The sequence below is a fragment of the Pinus tabuliformis genome, chromosome 7 (genome assembly GCF_031772625.1).
Source record: "Pinus tabuliformis cultivar Carrire ecotype Pingquan chromosome 7, CPIR1, whole genome shotgun sequence".
Taxonomy (NCBI): domain Eukaryota; kingdom Viridiplantae; phylum Streptophyta; class Pinopsida; order Pinales; family Pinaceae; genus Pinus; species Pinus tabuliformis.
The window spans coordinates 615881405-615897505 of NC_142293.1; the positions used below are offsets into that span (position 1 = coordinate 615881405).

General features: G+C 38.2%; 1 protein-coding gene across 11 annotated transcripts in view; it reads right to left on the reverse strand.

Moving 5' to 3' along the window:
• Positions 1-16101, reverse strand: part of LOC149248943 (large ribosomal subunit protein uL29-like) — a 69698-nt gene that overhangs the window by 2805 nt on the left and 50792 nt on the right. For 2 of the 11 annotated variants that reach the window (XM_089458582.1, XM_089458579.1), the window contains exon 4: positions 7798-7854. The exons of 3 other annotated variants lie outside the window; for them this stretch is intronic. In XM_089458582.1, the coding sequence (XP_089314708.1) occupies positions 7798-7854 (57 nt within the window). Of the gene's footprint in view, positions 1-5640; positions 5664-7797; positions 7858-9323; positions 9547-9815; positions 14648-16101 lie in introns of those variants that run through there. 6 more of the 11 variants (XM_089458581.1, XM_089458578.1, XM_089458577.1 and 3 more) reach the window with 5 other exon arrangements.

The following is a 16101-nucleotide window of genomic DNA, read 5'->3' on the forward strand; positions in this document are numbered from 1 at the left end:
GGACTTCAACAAGGGTTTTCCCGTGGAGATTAATTTTAAATTTTTATGGCTCCAAACTATGTTTGGGTCCAAAAGCTTGACTACAAGAATATTTCATTTTTGTGTAGAGCATGCTATGAAACGAGGCATGTAATTAAAAACTGCCTCAAATGTTCTCGGAGTAACAAAGATGGGAAAAAATCCTATAGGCCCAAATGGTGGGAAGGAGTGCAAGGTGATCACTGTACGGTATACAAAGAGGACGAGCTTCGGGACAAGAAAGAACCAGAAAACAAGAAGGAAGCAAATACAGCCAAAGAAATTGCATCCGCAGCAAAAGAATCTAAGCAGGAAAAATTGCAAACCAATGTAGATCCTCCAGTGGTCAATAAGGATTCCCCGGACATAGCAAGTGGAAAAGCAACAATCCCTTGTGGAAAATGGATCTCCTCCAGAAACCACAAGGAATAATGTTGAAAAGGAATCTTCTTAGGCAAATCAAGCAAATAAGAAAGATCTCAAGAATAATATCATGCACTTGCCAAATAATGATCCCCCGGAATTTGCAGAAATGCGTGTTGGACTCAAGTTGGGAAGAAAGGAAAAAGTTTTTCCCCTAGAAAAACAAGACGTCAGACTAGATCAAAATAAAATTAGTGAAAAATGGAATGTAAATGTGCTGGATATTGCAGGTTTTCTGGAAAATTTTTACTTGGAAAGGGACTGAATTTTTTGTGTAATGGGGAACTTGCTTGAGGATTTGGATTGAGCCTCTGTGCTCAATCTCAAATTTGCAAGTCTTGGACATCTTTGAAACATGTAAATGGTTGTGGCCATGAATCTGATTGTTTTAATATAAATGCTCTCTGTTCCGTTCAAAAAAAATCGTCCTCTAGATCTAGTTTAAAATAATAGGCCATAAGAGCACAAATTGTTCTAAACAAGGTCTCAATGAGAAAATAATTTGCAGCCTAGTATTTCCAAATTGATCCATTCAAACTAGTGGCACTCATTCTAAAGAGGGCTCAATTGTGCCTGTTAGAAATTTAGTCTTACACTGCCTTCAACTTGAAGGACTTATTTGATATCTTGTATCAAGAGTAAAACCATTTTACAAATGGTCATTTCAATATTGTTCATAGACATTTGACTTTAAATCCAAACAGAAACCTATGCTGCAAGCATAGTTTTAAAACTCGTAACCAGTCTTCAAATCGGCCACCTATCAAACTGGGTTTCAAACCATAACCAGATTGATTTGGACCACCAGACCAAATTCAATGAACTGGTTTTTAAAGAAATACATAAAGTAATAATTTTTAATGAAAAAAAGAAATATTTCAAGATTTCAAACCATTAGAGAAAAAATATGCAAATTTTGCTCATCTATATACCATGTAAGGGTAAATATATCAAACTGGCACCGACCGCAATACATATCAACAACAAAATACATAATCAATGAGGCTCTAAATGGCCTCTAGAGTCCAAAAACCATGCTATGAGCTAATGGGCCACTGTGCTACTACAAATCACTAATCAACATTAGCACTCATCAAACTCATCACCACTACTGGAAATCCGATCATCAGTCAAAGCCACCTAAACAACATTTGGCTCGAAGTCTCAAGACTCCTCGATTTTCTCAACCTTAAAATATGGTAAAAAAAAGCTTAACATGCCTAACTAATGATTTTGATTTGAGTGAAGGGTTCATCTCTCCAACATTCAAATATAGTAGAAAAAGCTTAACATGCCTAACCAATGCTTAAAAGCTTAAGGGCATCGCAAAGGAGTTCAACAATCAATACCACCAACATCAAAGGAGTTCAATAATCAATACCACCAACATCAAGGCACATAAAGGGCTTGGTGCTCTTGACTAAATGCCTATCCCATACTCTCATGCATGATAGAATTCAAAAGTATGCTAAACTTTTGAAAGGGATATGAAATTCTACTTTCTGCATAAGAACTCTGACAAGGGTGGAATCACTCTTTCTTTTTATATGTTTACATTAAGAATTTAACATTGTCATTGATTGCCAACATTGCTAGGGTTTAGGAGTTAGGATTTTTAGGGTTTAGGGTTAAGGAGTTAAGTATTTATGGCATGACTGGTTCAAGACTAGACTGGTCAAACCAGTCCACCAGTCCAAGTTGGTGGCTAGCTTGGCCCCTAGCCCTATCCAACCAGCTAGTTTGCCAAATCGGTACAAACTAGTCCACCAATCCGGGCAGGTGGCCAGTTTGACCCCTTGCCCTATCCAACTGGCTGGTTTGCCCAGTTCCAGTTCAGAACAGACCAGTTTTTAAAACTATGGTTGCAAGAGACTTCGAGACCTCCTTGTTCCACTATTGGTTCTCAAGTTATGTGCGATGAAGCAATTCTTCTTAGCAATATTTTACCTTCATCATAAGCTCCAATTGGCACTCTTTAGACCTTGTCATATCAACCAAACCTGATCTAATCCACATATGGAGTCATTGCAATGTAAGCTGGCAACTCCGTTGTAAAAATCCATGGTGCACTACAGAAGGCTGAAGACCCAGAACTCATTCTACACTTTTACTCCATTTTGAACCAAGGGCTGACACTTGGCAGCTAAGTCGATATTGAGTGTAATAGGTCCTTTAAATGAGATATGCAAAGGCTGTATAGAAACATAAGCAATCAAAGGCATCTTTTTCTTATGCCCCAAGAATTGTACTTGAAAAATAAAACATGTGTGGGATGGGCCTATGGACCAAGATTGTATGGTGTACTTTCTTTGCCATATTCTCAATTACAATATTAGCCCAAACTATTCAACCGTGATATCAACATAACATTTTTGCACACTTGACTCTTCTTTTTAGAGGCCACAAATCCCTAACCATATTACATATTATGTCACTATGGACCATTCTCGTATTATGGATGTTTTGTAGTTTCCCAGTAGTTTCTAATTTATCAGCCATAATTATGCTATGCAAGGACTCTGAAAATGGGATATATGATTTCCTTGTCTACAAGAGAAGACCTATATTTTAATGAAAGATTTAATAAAATAAGGTACTTTAGATTGGGGGTCATATGGCCTGTTTAGTCTGGTTGGAAAAATAAAGGCTTTTAATTTTTCAATTTCAACTAAGGAATGCTTGAAATTCTCTAAGGCATAGGTACCACAGGGGATAGGAAAACATGGCCAAGCATTTTTCTTGGCATCTTTAAGTCCTTTAGTTAAGCGCTTACCAAGTGTTTTATAAGCGACTTCCCACAAATACATTAGATTGCCTTTTTTCAATGAAACTAGACTTTCTATTCAAAAGCATTGAAGACTTCCTTGAAGATACTAAACAACAAAATTAATATTCAAAATGGCAGGATTAAGATACAAATTAAAACATAGTTGATTGTTTGTGTTCATGCATTAACAATATATTTAGACAAACTTACGTGATAAAAGTTATCTTGGTTGGTCAAACAGATTCACAACCAGGTCCCACATCAATGTCACAAAAATTACATTTTCTAAAAATAACAATAAAAATAGAACCTCAAGTTCAACCATGAATAACATTACACTAAATAGTAGACTATCAATAATGAATACAGGAAAGAAGAGAAAAAGAGAAGGCTTCAAATTACACACAAAATCTGAATGTTCAACACACAATATTTATGGTGCACTTTCATGATTTTGATTAATTGTGATAGACTATATTGCAGTGTTGCAAAAACCTTCAAGTTCTCTCAACTTTTCTAATTATTTCTTAATTTTTTTGAGGTTGCCAATGTTTCTGAGTTTTTCAGGTCCAAGTTTATGTTTGCCGATACTTTCTAATGTTTCCCCAAAATTTTCCAATAAGTTTCTTTCGCAACAATAAGTGATACATTCTCCCAAAATGATATTTGCAACATTACTAATTGTAGAGTGGATATCAAACAAGTATTTTCCCAAACCAGAAAACCTTTCAGGATGATCCCTTTAAACATTTTTCATTCCCACTGCCCATTCAATGCTGAGGCAGAATAGTCATTGGCACTAGGATAGGAACCATGCCCATCACCACACCTGGCCCACTTAAGCAGCCATAACAGCCCCTGCTCTTTCATAGGGATAATTGAATCCTGGTGGACAGAATATCATCACCTCCTCTTGATCAACCAGTCAAGCCCCCACCAGTCAAACCAGAAAACAGTCAATTCAAAAACAAAAACCATCAAATGTGTTAAGTATAGAAACACAAAACCAGTGACATGCAGTCAATAGCAAAAAGGTGAAAGTATGCTATCCCTTAATTTCCCAATTAAATTGCAAATTTTGTCAACATCAACTCGTAGAGAGCCTGACAACAGCGAGGACAGCTCCTATCAGATGCCCCTAGAGGTGATTCCAAGGATATCTGAACCTAAAACCAGAGATCATACATTTATTGATGAGAGTAACAAAAAATTTGCAAATTCAATAAAGAAATTATATTGCACCAAAAGCGTTAGTGTCTGCTTTTCCTCTTGTTGGGCAGTGAATGGTGTGGAGGTTTTGGAATGGATGAAAAGTTAGAGTTGAGGCAGACCCTTGGATGGGGGCAGAAAACGATTTTCAGCTTTTGGTCCCTCTCCTGTAGGCTCTTCATTCGGCTGGTATTTTCTCGCCGGATCATGCCAAAGCTCAACCTCCCCAAGCCAGAGGGAAGTCAGGTTGGAAGTCAGCAGAAGCCATTGGGCTGGAAGGTGCTGAAGCAGATGAGTGGTTTCATTATATTGGTAAGCTGGTCTATAGCTATATCAGGCTGCGGGAGGAGGAAGAGGATGTCCTCTGTTGGTCAAAAAACTCAGTTAATGGGGAATTCACAGCTAAATTGGGGTACCTAGCTTATGGAACCACACTTTACTGGGGAAATACAGTGGTGGTGGGGCATCCTTAAGAAGCTTAATGCCCCTCTAAAGAGCAAATTACTTTAAGGATTGCACTAAGCACTAAGCTTTTGACTTGGGACAATAGAATAAAAATAGGATGGGTAGGCCCAATTAGGTGTGTACTGTGCAAATCCAATGAGTCCTCTTCTCATATTTTTATTTGTTGTCCTTATACAGTGCAGGTTCTGAGAATTGTGAAGCCAGAATGCCCAATTAGGTGTGTGCTGTGCAAATCCAATGAGTCCTCTTCTCATATTTTTATTTGTTGTCCTTATACAGTGCAGGTTCTGAGAATTGTGAAGCCAGAATTCAATTAGAAGTCCAACTGATCCAATTAGAAGACTGGAAGATTGCTTGAAGGATTGGCTTGTGGACAAATCAGTGATGCAGTTTGAAGGTTTTCCTTGCATCTTGGTTTATCGTATATGGAGGGCTCACAGTTCTAGTATTTTCAGCGATGTGGATATTCCTCTTGTAATCGCTGCAAGTCATATTCTCGGGATCTCTAAGGAATTTATGGTTGAGCCCAAAGTTAAAAATATGAGGGTCCCAGTTATGCCTAAACTGGACTTTCAGATCCCTTGAAGATTCTTTGATGGAGGCAGTCAAGGTCACCCTCATGTTTGCAGGGTGGGTGTTGTGCTTTTCCTGGATCAGAATCATTATGTTCACATAAAGTATGTTCCAGGTAGAGATTCAAACAATAGATTTGAAATTTTGAATTTATCACTTTGAGGACCCTTCTGAAGTAATGTTACCAGACTTAGAATCGGCAATAAATCTGCAAGGCAAAAGAACGAAAAGTTTTAATCGAATCTGGAAAAAATTAGTGAATACAATAAATAAAGATATACACATATTGAATTAAACTAGCAATTGCCCCAAAAGGTGCAAGGAGAGGCCGATAGAATTTTTAAATTGGAAAAATGGTATAAAAATTGGGAAAATTGTCTGAGGGTAATATTTGTAGATAGTAGCTACAACGGACATTTTTGCAATTCCATCCTAGATTACTTTTAAACTTCCTTAGCTACAACACGAATTTAAAGTCAAAGAAATACTTACAAAGATGGGCATGGTGTTTGAGACCTTGCATAGGTAGACATGAGGGGTCTTCTTGTTTCTTTTCATATTCTTACTTTTCCCCATGTCATTCCTGTTCTTTTTCTACAACTTCTATAACAACTCCATTACAAACACATGGCATATTACATATTTGCAAAGCCATTCCTTTATGTTCCACATAGGAGTGGAAAGTCAATGGTGGCAGTTGGTACATTGAGTGGGATATGTCGTTTGTGAGTATGAATAATGATGTAGTTAGTTTTGAAGCCTCAAAGGATACATATGATGCAAATGATTTCTTTTGCAAAGTTGTTGAATTCAGTTTGCCAAAGAAATTTGCAGAATACAGGACTATATATGCCTTTGCCAATGTTGTTAGGCCTAGGGTTCAAATCAATATGGATTTTGTGCTTGGAAGTCTTGAACACAATGAAATGACAAAAAAATTGTCACTACCAACAGATTTCTAAAATGAACCACTTCACTCTATGAAGCTTTCGTGCTTGCATAGTTATTCAAAACTATAATTAGTGACAGGGATGCCGTCATACTAACTTTGTATGTCATTTTGGTGGAATTTATTGCAAAAGTTAGATAAAAAGATTCAGTTCATAGCTCCATCTCATATCCACAAGATGATGGAAAAACAAAGGAAATAATTGGACTATCTTTCAAATAAGCTTTTGTGCTTGCATAGCTATCTAAAACTACAATTAGTGACAGGGATACTGCCATACTAACATTCTATGCCATTTTGGAGGACTTTATTGCGAAAGCAAGATAAAAAGGTTTAGTTAGTGCCTAGCTCCACCTAACATCCACAAGATGATGGGCAAACAGAGGAAATAGTTGACCTATTTTTCAAAGAAGGTTCTGTGCTTGCATAGTTATCCAAAGCTATATTTAGTGACAGGGATATTGTCATAATAACTTTCTATATCATTTTGGAGGACTATATTGCAAAAGCTAGATAAAAATATTTAGTGCATAGTTCCACCTAATATGCACAAGATAATGAGCAAAAAATGGTGATAAAGTTATAAACAGAAGCCTCAGAAATTTGTTGCAGAATAGTTTTGGTACCTGACACAATGGGACCTCACTTTCCCAGAAGCTAAGTTTGCCACAATTCCTGTGTAAACAAATCCATAGTTCATACTACTTTCAAAACTGTTTATGGAAGAAATCCAAAACTGCCTGCAAACTTAGTGGAACTATCAAGTGACGCATATGTCAAACGGGTAGATTCTCTCTGCCAGTTGTTTGTTTAATGTAGCGCCCTGCTTTATGTAGAGGTTTTTTTGGTTGTAAGCTCCTCTTGTTGATTAACCAGAGGAAATTTAGTAAAAACGTTTTTAATCCTTGTTTTCCCCATTACTGTCCTCAGACATACTGATGTGACAAACCTAGTTTGCAGAAACATCAATATTTGGTTGAGGATCATGGTTTGGATTCTGCAAGAGATATGGCATTCAATAAGGTTAGACAATCTGGGGTTGGCCAACATATTTCCAACCTTGGGGTGAATAATCAAACCTGTGTTTTGATGGGTGCAAATCAGATCTGTGCTTTGATGAGTTTAAACCTAGTGTCCATATTCAGGCAATTCACAAATCTAGATTTGCTGCAACGTTATAATAAGAATTGATAAATCACCCCATCACACCTGGGCTAGAAGAATGATAGACCACCCCACCACACCTGGGCTGGAATAATTGATAGATCATCCCACCACACCCGGGCTAGAGATTCTATATTGCACCTCTCTTATAAGTGTGCATTCATGATATTTACTTCAGATATTTTTGCATTTCATAAACCACATTTTTCTATCCTGCAACATGACATACCTCCACCGGAATGCTTTGGGGACACAGATATCCTTGGATCAAAGTCTGAATGAGTTCCTGCTGTCAAGGGACATCATTTTCTCCTCTGATGAGGATTTTTTATTATCTAAAATAAAAAATGGAAAACCAGGCTAAATGTTTGTTTCAAAAATATCAAAAGAATATATCAATTCTTTAACATGTATAATTGAAAGTTGGTAGTATTCTTGATTTTGCAAAAAGAACTGTAAAAGAGAAGTGTTTGATATGATGAGCAGGCATAACTGCAAAATTCCATTATTGAAGGAATCCACTTGGTTGGGTACTCAACTTATTTCGCCATTAGAAGAATAAGGTAATTCAATGTACCTCACAAAGGCATTGACCACCAAATTTCCAGACTCTATACTGCACCTACAAAAGAAGGTTTTGGAGGAAGGAATTTTGACTGTTCAAGCTAACCTCCTTTTGCTTTCACAGTTAAGTTTTGTTCTTTTCCCTACTTGTTGTTTAACGTAGTGTTTTTGTCATATTCCTGTATACAACTTCTGTTCAAGCTAACCTCCTTTTGCTTTCACAGTTAACCTTTGTTTTTTTTCCTATTTGTCATTTAATCTAGTGTTCCTGTCATCTTTGTGCATACAACACTAGTAACAGAGCATTTTTAAGCAAAAGTAACTATTCTTGTTTGCACAGAACATCCCCTGGGGTTGAATGTTGTCAGTTGGCGCAATGCTGTGGCTATGGTTTGAAATGTTAGAAATTCGTGGAACTGCGTAATGGCATGCATTCATTGTGGGAGACAAGGCACAGCATATAGCTGAGAAAATATGTACAATGTTGAACAGCTTGGCTAAGCAGATGGAGGAAGGAGGTTATGTCACGGACACAAATTTTGTATTGGATGATGTGGAGGAAGAGGCAAAGGAAGACATGCTGCATAGTCATAGTGAAAAGCTAGCTGTGCATACAAATGTAGTGATGCTAGAAAGCGTCAGTTTAGGTCCTAAAATTTTTCAAATGAGCAAAGAAGGGCAAGGATATTAATGGGCTGAAACAAACCAGAATAGCAGGAACTTTAGCAATAACTGTTTTAGGAAATTAATAATATATTATTATCTAAAAAGAGAGGCGTAATTGAGTGTTTTTTGTTGATGAAACCGTACCAGAAACGTCCTTATGTGATATATGTACAAGTAAAACATTACCAAGTGAATATATACAATGATGAGCAGCTGAAATTTGAATCATATACAATGTTGACAAGTATTGTCACAAAAGTGGATACAATTTTGTACATGCTTTGCAATGTATTTCTTGAGATTTTACATATTCTCTATACATAGAGACATGTTTGGTAGGTAGTAACTAAACATATATACAATGAAAGTATTCTTTGACATCTAAACATATATACAATAAAAGCATTCTATGACATGTAGATGTAATTGACAATGAGCAGCTAATCATATATGCATGATGGGGCATGGCATCAGCAACACCAGTTAATGTTTATTGTGGTGCCAAATTGTGCGAGTTGTTCCTACAATTGATTCTGCATTTTCCTGTGTGCGTCCCTTTCATGGATGTGAATTGTTTTCTTGAGTATTTTTCTTATCTTCTTTAACAATTCAATGGTTGGACGCAAACGGTAAAGAGGCAATGATTGTTGGGGCAATATCCTTGTTTGCATATCTTGTAATGTAAGTTCTTGTTGCTGGATTTCTTGGCAATACTCATACAACATTCGGAGGTAGCCTGTATCCATACCTGTTGCCATCCAAAAAGAAAACATTGTAAGTGACAATGGATGTGTTTGCTAAAAGCATTTTTTTAAAGAAATGAATTAAAATAAATAAATTTCTAAAGAAATTTTTAAATTGCAGTGAATGCTAGGCTTTGTCGTTCGTAGCGGAAAACATTTTTTCTGAAGATTTGAAAAAAAAAAGGAAATTTAAACTAATATAAAATCATATGAGGTTAAATGTAATAGCAAGCAAATGTATGTGAAATTTGGTTATGTAGTAAGTGGTGTTTACCATGTGGGTAAATCTGGAATACAGGTTGTACGATTGGCTAGAGTGTATTCTCCTGCATAGATTTTGATGCGAGCAATGATTCCTCTTGTTGTCTACGCTTAAGATATGGATTCTCATGCATTTGTGCAATGCGTGAGAATGGAAATGTTGGATTGATTTGAATGTCTGCCAATGACCGCACTCTTGAAATTGCAGTGAACGTTAGCCCTTGTCGTTCTTTGGTGTCGATGTCTATTGTTGCTTTGTCTAATGTCATTCCTTGTGACTTGTGTATTGTTAAAGCCCATGCCATTTGAAGTGGTATTTGACGGCGTGTACCCCTTGTGATGGGAGAAATGGGTACATATGTTGGGTGTGAAATGTCCCATGGTGTTCCTTTGTATTGTTGAAAGTCGACAACCACGAAGGATGGTAATTCTAGGGGCTTTGAGTCAATTGAATAAAATATCGAGATGACTTTCCCAAGTGCACCATTGACGAGGCCTGCATTCACCCATAAGTTGTTGGTGAGCATAACTTTTTGTTCGTTGCATAAGAGCACTTTTGCAGGCAAATGCTCATCTTCTGCTATAGTAGAAGTTTTCTGTCTTTGTTGTTCTGCAGAGCAAAGTGCGACTGGGATGTTCAATTTTTTAAGCATTTTCTTATTATGCAACACAACTGAGTTGTTCGTTGCATATAGGTGCATGGATTCTTCAAATGTGCATTGCTCTTCATGCGTTAGAGAAGAATTTGTCCTTGACATTAGGAGTTGCCAATCTTCATGTGTAGATATTCCATTTCTGAGATTTGTGAGTATTTGCCGGAAAGCAACCTGGGACGGGCTAGCTCCTTGTTGACGAAACACGGTTGAAAGTGTTATGAATGTGTCAAAGCTGCGCCAAAGTGCAGTGCCACGTGATGTCCCAGCGTATAAAGGAATGTCTTTTACAGGTGGTAGCTGGCCTAAATCTCCAACAAGGATAATTGAGCGATTACCAAATGGTGCATTTCAGTGAAGAGGGAATGCCTCTCTTAGACGATCGTCAATGCGAGAAAGCATTTTTGGACCAATGAAGCTCATTTCATCAATGAGAATATATTCTACATGACGGAGTTGCTCTTGCAGTTGTAGGAGTGGTTGGCCTTCAAGAGGATGCATTGTTTGGATAGGGATACGAAGGGCAGAGTGAATTGTGAGGGCATTTATGTTGAAAGCTGCAACGCCGGTTGGTGCAAGTAATAGTAAAGGGTTTTTGTTTGTTGGTGAGTTTTCCACAAATGCATGGTGCAGACAGTTAATCAAATGGGATTTTCCTGTCCCAGCTGTTCCTTGTATGATGATTCTGCATGGGCATTTTGGCGAAGGGGTTTTAAAGTGTGAAAAAATAGTGGTAAAAGCTATGTTTTGGGTAGGAGATAATGTGTGATCTTGGGGAAGGTTGGAAAAAGAATGATGTTGGTTTTGAATAGTTGAGCGATTGAATTCAACGAAATTTATCGCAGTTTCTTACAAGGGGGGAGGGATAGTAGTATGCGATCAATTGTGGTTGGCATCGAAGTCGCAGTAGCCAATCATGTCGAGGTCATCAACTGCAATATTGTAACCTGGGTGCAGCTGAGAGAGGATTTTCCATTCATTCATCTGCATGGAATCAGGAGGGGTGTCGGGGGCAGTTTGATCTTCAGTATGTGGGGTTTGTGGGTTTTCAATTTCTCGATGGACATGCCATGGTGTATATGTACCCTTTATTTGTTCCCAGTGTGCAATTATTTCTGCATCAGTTGAACCAATATCATTGGGGAGTGTGCGGAAGGGGAAATACAATAGTAATTCACTCCAGCAAAAAGTGGCATAGGAAGGATCATCAGAGGAAGGAATGACATTGTAGCGGGGCAAGACATGTACAATCATTGGAGGGAATATGTGTTTCCATTGGTTTTTTTTCCGTTGGGCAGAATATGACCATGAGCGTGCAGATTCAAGGAGGGGAAGTGATTCTAATGAAACAGGCTTGTTCATGTATGCAAGGATGAAGTTTGGTGTCAAACGGGGATTCTCAGTATCTTGCGAAACACGTTTGAAAACAGCCTTGTTGACATTCAAAGAACGAAATGTACGGCTGCACAGAGAGAGAGGCAGCTTTTGTAACATATGGCATATTTCTTGCGCTCCAATGTCTCTATCTGCAATGGTTTCTGTGAGGAGTTTTCGGATAACAGCAACAGTAGGTGCTTCTGGAATGGCACTTTGTGAAAGTCGTGATAGCATTTGACGGTAGCTCTCAGATCTTGTTTCTGCTTTTGCTGCATACTTTGCAATATACTTTAACACAGCATGGTGAGATAGGACTGGTTGACAATCAACATTTGCTCTCCAGATAGAGAGTAGATCGGCATTGTGAATATTCAATCTTTCATCATTGCGAGCAGGGACGTAGGTGCTATGCCCTTTATCATCAATGAAAAGTGAAGATGTAGAGTTTAATTCCCACGGCACTCCATACCGACAACTAAGTACATTGTCTTTCTTGCGGAGACAAGAAGATTCATGACACTTTGTATGACGTTGAACGCAGTTGACGAGCTCTGTATAGTCTTCAGACTGGTTGGACTTGAATATTGATTCTGTGTCAAGAAGACATGGGTTATGAATTGTTGATTGGTGAAGCGGAATATTTTGGTATTCTACCTGACGTGGATTCCAGGCAGTTACGTAGTGGTCGAAATAATTCTGTGCATTAGCAACTTCCACTGCATTGTTCCAGTCAATTGTGTCCATATTTGGTGCATTTTGCAACCAGAGGAAGCCATGAATGTGTGCGGATCCTCTATGTTGCCATTCGTATCTGAATATAATATGAAGGTAAATTTTGGTTAAAACATATACGCAACGTAGAAATCAATGTAGAGGGAAATGGATATTAAAAAATACCTACACTAGTAGTCTATTGCGTGGAGGCCTTTTTGCAGGATTTCTTCGAGGAAAATTGTAAATCTGCAGTGCATATATTGGGATGTTAGATGTGGGTTTTTAATTATGTTTTGAATTCTCCATTGGAAGTCGTTGTCTGAACTAGAAGGAACACTGGTAGGCATGATCATGTGCAAGTCATGCCATTTAGTATCAGCTGCACTGAGAGTGAAAAAGAATGTCGGGCTTCCTATTTGTGTGATCATGTCAGTCAGTTCAGAGCGTCGTTTGTTCCAGAAAGACCGTGTTCCTCGTAGGCCTGAACCAAATCGCATTATTTGCTCTGGCAGTCTTGAATCTAGAGAGTCACGGAGACACTATCACAGGTCCAAAACCATTGTTGGCAAGTTGTTTTCAATGTACTTCTTCACAAAAACATTAGCAGTTGTTTGGCTACGGTGGCCCATTAGAATGTTATAAAGATAGTAGCGGAATCTTGGGTGTTGGTCAAATCGGTTATCATGGTAGTGCAGCAAGTGCAAAGCATATTCATGCATCTCAGCTTTTGTAAGTCTTGGTTGCATGATCATGGCAATGCCTGAAAGACCGTGTTCCTCGTAGGCCTGAACCGAATCGCATTATTTGCTCTGGCAGCCTTGAATCTGGAGAGTCACGGAGACACTATCGCAAGTCCAAAACCGTTGTTGGCAAGTTGTTCTCAATGTACTTCTTCACAAAAACATTAGCAGTTGTTTGGCTACGATGGCACATTAGAATGTTACAAACATAGTAGCGGAATCTTGGGTGTTGGCCAAATCGGTTATCATGGTAGTGCAGCAAGTGCAAAGCATATTCATGCATCTCAGCTTTTGTAAGTCTTGGTTGCATGATCATGGCAATGCCTGTAGGGAAGAGTGTGGGGAATGCCATGGCAAAGAGGCCTACGGTGTTGTATTCATTCATAGTTGTTGAAGATAGTGGAGGCCAATCAATAGAGCTTGTTGAATTTGCATGGGGCAAGTGCAAATAATCACAAATGTGCTCAAGTTCAGTAGATGAATTTGGGAGTATTGGAACGAAAGAAGAGGGTTGGATTTCTAATGGAGGTAGCATGACATCAGTATCATAAGTAGAATCAGTAGTGGTTTGATGGGGTTCTAAAGAGGAGGTGGTTACGTTATGGAGAAGAGAAGAAATATCTATAGGGTGATCTGGTAGTGCAGAAATTGCAAATGAACTGAATTGAACATCACTGTAGTAAGGGTCATTTTTTATTTTGTATTCAAGTGCTGCAAGGACACGTGATTTGCAAATGAAGAATTCATAAGCCTTTTCAGATGGATTGTGCCTTTTCACAATGAGGATCTCTAAGTGAGAAATCATTTCGAGGTAAGTAGTTGGCAATAGTAGTGATGTCTTGAGGGAAGCTAATTGTATGGCCACTATATTTGTATTGACCACCACGGGCATGAGTGACTTGTAGAATGCGGTTTACACGTGCAATGAGCATTTCTTCAACTTGTGTTAAATGTTGAAGGACATAGGGTTGTTCACTAGGGTTCATGTTGTTCAGTTCAGAAAAACGATTGGTGGAATTAGATGATGCACAACGAAAGCAAGAAAGGCTACCATGTAGAAGTTTTGTTTTCATTCCTGGGTATGATTCTTTGCATATTGTGCAAACATGCATGGTAGAAAGTTCATCTATCCTTTGTCGAAAGCGACGATGTTCTTCATTAAGGGGAGGGTTATATTGGATTTGATGAAGGTGAGGTGGGTTGGTTTGTATAGTTGGGAGAGCATTTGAGGTGGGAAGGGATGTAGAGGAAGTAGTAGGGTTGTTGCGGTTTTTATAAAGAAGTCGTCGGCGTGCATTTATTGTATCCTTGTGCTGTGTGTAAAGAAGATGGCGCCGCTCATTTTTATCCGCCTTTTGAGTGTTTTTTGGCATATCTAAACAAGTACAGATAATTATTGTTAGTTTTCATAAACGAGTATTGCATGTTTGGAGAATGTATTACATGTTTTAGAATTACTTTTTTTTATTTGAACATCGGTGAAGTGTAGGTAGAATAGGTAAAAGGAAAAACATGCAATTAACAGTATTACAAAAACATAAGTTATTATGGCATCTATTATTGAGAGGAGAAGAGCAAGATAACCATTATTTTTCTTTCTTCTGTTCCATTTTTTTTTTTGACAAGATTGAACGATAGCATGAATAGTTTAGCAAGCAAGAGATCAATGTATAGCCATGTAAACAATGAACGGAAAACTCATGTAGTAAGTCTTTACAAATGTTGATATCTATATTATGTAAAATGCAAAGGGTAAACATACATATTTTGGAATAACTGGAAGAGAGTATTTGCAGCAAAAGTGTGCATTACAATAGCATGGGCGTAATTCAAAAATGCCAGTTTATGTACAAGTAGTAGTGTTTGAAGAGACCATAAAAAGCTTTCAAAGGCGGCGAACAACAGGCCGTTTTGAAATGGACATTGCTTGAATGTCATTAAGGGCTTCTTTGCATGTAGAGGCATATTGAATTTCTTCTGAATTTATCAGTATTGGTTGCAAGCACTCAACACCGTTGAAGTAATCTGTTTTAATGGAAAGTGTTAGCAGGAAGCGGCGTCCTGTAATTCGGCCACAAATTTCTTGCAGATCAGTTGGTTCGATAGAAAGAAGGAACAGGTCTTTTGTCGTGATGCCCATGAGCTCGTTTCCTGCGTCATTGAAAGTTGTGACGTTCTGTAGGTGCCCGGTGTGGTCATGTAGCTCAATTTTAAGTTTGTAATGGTAGTCACATTCTGGGAAGTCGCCATTACATTTTGTACAATGCCAAAGATTGTTAGAATGCTCCACAACCTTTTTCATGCATTGTTTTCCATTAAAATCTAATGGACATGCTAGAAAGTAGAAGTCGTCCATGTGAAGAGCAGTTATCGTTGCACGAACTGAAACCCATATTGTTTTCTCGGAGGTTTACATGTAAGCAATTTCATGAAACGTCTTTCGTGGTAGGGCACGTTTCAAAGCAACACCATAGTTTCTACCAAAGATGGAGAAGAAGAACTATAACCTGTTTCACGGAACCACACATGTAGTTGATGAGTTCCTTCAACTTGTGGATTTATGATGAGAGTGCTCGTTGATGCCGTCCCTATTGTGGTGCCATTAAATTCAGATACATGACCTCCTTTGATTGCAAGGATTGGTGGGTTGTCAAAAGAGTAGAATTCAGCAAAGTTTTGTCCTATAGAGTCACAATGGTCTCCCCATAATGTTACATCAATGCTAAAACCTGACTTGTCTTTTAATATGAGTGTTTTCCTTAATGTTTCACTTCCGTCTTTTCGTCGAATTGTTGATGCAGGTGAGGTGGAGGTA